Source organism: Zeus faber (assembly GCF_960531495.2).
Source record: "Zeus faber genome assembly, chromosome: 1".
Taxonomy (NCBI): Eukaryota; Metazoa; Chordata; class Actinopteri; order Zeiformes; family Zeidae; genus Zeus; species Zeus faber.
Window position 1 is genome coordinate 47,513,185 of NC_137193.1, and position 5,000 is coordinate 47,518,184.

At 46.7% G+C, this 5,000-nt stretch overlaps 1 protein-coding gene across 1 annotated transcript in view; it reads right to left on the reverse strand.

Moving 5' to 3' along the window:
* The window catches only part of rnf220b (ring finger protein 220b), a gene marked incomplete at both ends in the record, with an annotated part of 31,841 nt that extends 27,950 nt beyond the window's left edge, over nucleotides 1–3,891 (reverse strand). The window contains one exon of the mRNA XM_079996906.1: nucleotides 3,300–3,891. Coding sequence (XP_079853032.1) covers nucleotides 3,300–3,891 — 592 coding nt within the window. The remainder of the gene's footprint in view (nucleotides 1–3,299) is intronic.
* Nucleotides 3,892–5,000: the final 1,109 nt, after the last annotated feature.

Below are 5,000 nucleotides of genomic sequence, written 5' to 3' on the forward strand. Positions count from 1 at the left end.
ACACACACAAACAGAAAACACACGCACATACACACACACACTTGTACAAACGAGCCACTTCGCCAACTTCTCGCCACGGTGCATTTTGTCGCATGGTGTCTCCAGCCAATTTCTCAACTCCGCTTTCTGGCTGTTTAAGTTCCAGCCGTGACTGTGGTTGAAGCATCTTCCTGCAGAAAATAAGCATGACGCGCTCCACTGAAGACATCTGCCCTTTGAAAGCCGGCGCGGGTGTTTGAACAGCTGTCGGAGGAAACACCGTGCGTCCCAGACCTTGGCTGGTAAAACAGAGGCAGGTCCGCGAGGGAGAGCGGGACGGGATGGGACGTCTGCCAGCGCTGATACACAAGGCAGATGGGAATGAGCCCAAATACTCAGCAGGAGGCAAATACAGTATGAGGCTATCAGGATTACATTGGAGCTAGATGATCTGGACTCTCGGGTGTCTTGCCTGTGGCAGCAAACGATCCCTGTAGCAAACACTCGGAAAATTTGCCTTTACGTTTATATTTTTCAGAAACTCGGGTGGTGGTGTTTTTTGGCGTGATTTGAAGAAGAACTTTAATATCCTTGACTGCTCTCTGTGAAAGCAATGACAACCGGGGAGTTCAAACGTCCAACCCAGTATACATTCCACAAGGAGAGAGAAATAGAAAATGGAAATGTGAAGAAAACAGTGTGTTTGACTTTCACGCTATGTATAAATGGATACTTTCACCTTGGCCAGTTGCGAAGGAACCTCACCAAGGCTTTTTGAGAATTATCAAGTCACTTTCAAACCGCGAGAAAATTTTTAATGTCAGAAAACTTGATTTTCAGTTGTCCATTCGATACTTCACTCTGACTTTGCATGGGAATGGCTGCTGTACTGCGCTGGCAGCCAGACTCCCATCCCAAGGAGATTTGAGGCTTAACGCTTTAAGACTTTCACTCCTGAAGTGACTGTCTGTTACCCAGTCAAGAGGAACAAGCCTATGTCAGACTTAGAAAAGTGCTGGGAGCTCAATTGCATTAAAGCTCTTAGTTTGCCTGAGCTCCAATCTAATTGGATAAATCCAGAAAAGCAGCTTCCAGTGTGAAAGAACCACTTTTTTCCTCCTAAACTCACTTTTGGAAGAGCGACGCTCAACCTTTTCTTTCGCCTCCGTCGTATCTTTTGTCCTTGTCAGTATTCCCAAAATGAGATTCCCAAAATGAGGAGGTGAGGGGGAGCACGCATGCACGAGTGCACAGGCAAACCTTGCCAGACAGACACACCTCTCACACACGCGCTCCGGATGGCATCTTTTTCCTTTCCTGTCCTTATTAAAATTCCATATTGAGATTCCTTCCTGCCACTCCGCCTCCCTGGCCCTGTCACTCACCCGGCGCCGCAGATACAATCAGGAAGTTTCAACAAAGACACACACACACACACACACACACACACACACACACACAAACACACACACACACACACACAAACACACACACATTTAAATGATATATATATATATATATATATATACTTAGAGACGTACACACAAGCACAAACCAAACTTTTCTTTACACAACTTGGCCTTATGTGTGGGATGAAAGTTTATTTTTGCGGGCTATGTATGAGAGGGTACATCAACGTCCCCCCTCTCCCCCCTTTTCTTATTGTCATTATATTCGATGGCATCCCCCTCTGATCTGCTGTGCCTTTGGGTCCTCTCTCCCCTCTCTCTCCTCTGTCTCTCTCTGGTCCCTTTCATCTGTCAGGCGCTCCCCTCGGCGACCGCCGCTGAGGGGGTTTGATTTTCATCGTTCCTTATGTCTCGTCTTCCCTGCGCTCGATTCCCTCTCGCGCGCTCGCTCGCTCATCCCTCCCTCCCTCTTGTTCTCTCTGTGGTGTGGAGGCGAGCGCCATGCCACAGCGCCATCAGGTAATTATCCCCAGAAGTAATGAGTAGCGTCTCTGTCACTGCAGCACGCTGACTGACACCTCTCCCACTCATTTGTCAACAAATCAGACGGCTAGTGTGGGCAGCTATATTGAGCTGAGGGTTGTTGTTAGCAAGCTGAGGTTGAGGCGCGCCGCCTTGCCTTCCCCTCGAAGGCTTTCTTTTTCTGTCTCCTCTTTTTCACTATCCTCCCCATCTCCCTCTCCCCACCCCCTCCACCCTCTCTCTCTCTCTCTCTGCCACCTCGTTATCTCTGACAGGGTGTCATCCATGCAGGCTCTCACTCGTCCTCTGTCATCTCTCCGTGTGCGCCCATGTATTTGTGTTGCTCGGCGCGGCGAAAACTATGACTTAAGGTCTAATGGTCATGTGTTTGGCCAATGATCACTGAGCTGAGTAAGTGAGACTGTTTAATTTACTTGTGTAAAGTTGCTGCTCTGGGTTTGTCTTGTTTTTGTCCAGCGGTGCAGTGATGACAAACCTGCTCAGATGTGTTGTTATGTGACAAAGGATGTTTTCAATTTGCCACCTTCTGTTGGTGCATTTGTAGAGAACAGGTATGTACATTTCCAATTTGTGTCATGTGAGGTTATGTGGCAATTAAACTACGTGACAGCGGCTGTGTGTGTGTGTGTCTGTGTGTGTGTGTGTATGTGTGTGTGTGTGTGTGTGTGTGTGTGTGTGTCTGTGTGTGTGTGTGTGTGTGTGTGCGTGGGGGTGTGTGTGTGTGTGTGTGTGTCTGTGTGTGTGTGTGTGTGTGTGTGTGTGTGTGTGTGTGTGTGTGTGTGTGTGTGTGTGTGTGTGTATGTGTGTGTGTGTGTGTGTGTGTGTGTCTGTAGTTTAGTCCGATAAAGGACACAATTCATTCCCAACAAGGAAGATGAACTTTTGGATCAGGGAGCACAGGACTGGGGTTAAGTGTTGGCAGTATCTCTATTATTGGTAACTGTTTATAATGTTTAATTTAAAATCAAAGCATTTTCCCCAATTTTGTAGAGGGAGAAAGACAAAGAGAGACAGAGTGACAGACAGACGGACAGACAGAAAGACAGAAAGACAGACAGACAGACAGAATGATAGATAGAACGATGGCTAGAATGACAGAACGATGGACAGACAGACAGACAGACAGACAGACAGACAGACAGACAGACAGACAGACAGACAGACAGACAGACAGACAGACAGACAGACAGACAGACAGATAGATAGATAGATAGATAGATAGATAGATAGATAGATAGATAGATAGATAGATAGATAGATAGATAGATAGATAGATAGATAGATAGATAGATAGACAAACAGACAGACAGACAGGCAGATAGATAGATAGTCAGACAGATAGACAGGCATATAGACAGATGAACTCACTGCGCTCCCTGCGCTCCTCGGGGCTGGACGAGGGCTCCCCGTCGGACAGGAGTCCAGACATGGAGAAGAGCTTCCTCCCTGAGTCGTCCCCGGCCTTCAGGGACCCTCCTGGGGAGCCAAAGTCAAAGTCCTTGACCTCCACCTCCGGGAAGCAGCCCTTCAGCCTCTTGGCGGGGGTGAAGGCCGAGTGGTACCCCACGGAATCCCGCTCCTCGTGCGGGGAGGAGAAGGGCCGGAACGCCCCCACCCCGCTGTGATTGAGCATGCCCAGGGTGGAGCAGTCCAGGTTTGGCGGGGTGAACTGCGGGTGCAGGTGCAGCAGGGAGGCCGGGAAGTCTCGGGACGGGAAGGCGCCCGACACGGGACCCTGGCGGTGGTACATGGACGTGAAGGTGTACGAGGCCGACGGGAACGGCAGGTGGAGGTCCTTCTCCATCGACACGGGGACCCCGAAGGGCCGGGGTGCCTGGCACGGCACGGAGGCGTCGCGGCCGGCCTCGGCGGTGGAGGCGAGGACCATGAGGGCAGGGGAAGCCAGCGGGGGCGGAAGGTAGGAGGGGCTGTCCATCTTGAAGGGCCGGTGGAGGTCCATTCACACCTCCGGGATTCTTCTGTTCCTCCCTTTGTGTCTGAGAGAGGGAAGGAGGGAGGGGAGGGGGAGGTTAGTCTGGGTACAAGCCTCACAGGGAGTCCATCCCTACAGACAGAGCAGTAAAAGCAGATGAAAGCAGGGAAATGCAACTTGTTTCTTAAGACATTTTGTTTCAAAAAAACTTTTTTTTATTTCTAGTTAAAAAAAAAAAAAAAGTTCAATGTTCAAAGTAATTTTGCTTTCTTTGACTGTTAAATTTTTTTTTTTTTTTTTTCAAATGTGACTTGTATTCATTACGTTATTACAGTTTCTTTTAAAAAACAGTTAGCAAACATTTGTTTCTGATGCTTGGTACAACTTTGACAGATGTATATTAAATGGATACAAATGCAACGTATCATGCTTCATTTTCTTACCGAGAATTTGGCCTGATTTCAGTGGAGAACAACTGTAAATACTTATGACGAGATAAATAAAAGATAAAAAGCCAATAAAAACACAAGTTGTTTTTAAACAGCTTTTGCATAAATTATATTATACAAAAGTACAACAATTGCATTTCAGTAAAACGGCCTCTCGAAATCGGAAAATAAGACGCTTCTCCTTTATGAACTTCGCACTTAATCGTTGAAAAAGCAAACATATTAAAACAGGGTTGTTGTTTTTTTAATCACAACTTGCATTTCTGGAGTTGTACAATATAAACAAAAAATATGCTGATGATAAATACAATCAAAGAACACCCATTACATAGATTTATCTGGCGGTGAATTAAAATGTGATTAGGTCTAATACGGGCATATTCTAATGGCATTCAAATTGCGTTGAGAAGTTCAGTTCACGCTTTGACAGCACCGTATCCAAACTAAAATGCAGCGAACAGGATAAGATTAGCATAGATTAGTTCCAGGGAAAGGGTCTAATTAGGAGTTTAAGAGTAATGTTCAGACATATTGATTTTAGTCGTTCACCTTTATTGGACCATCCGAGTAATAAACCAAGCAGGGCGAGCGCGCACGCTTCCCTGGGATAAAGTTTGCGGAATTCATAGCGTCGATCATTTTCATCTTCATTTCTGACCAACTCATAATGCGTTATTTGTCCAATTT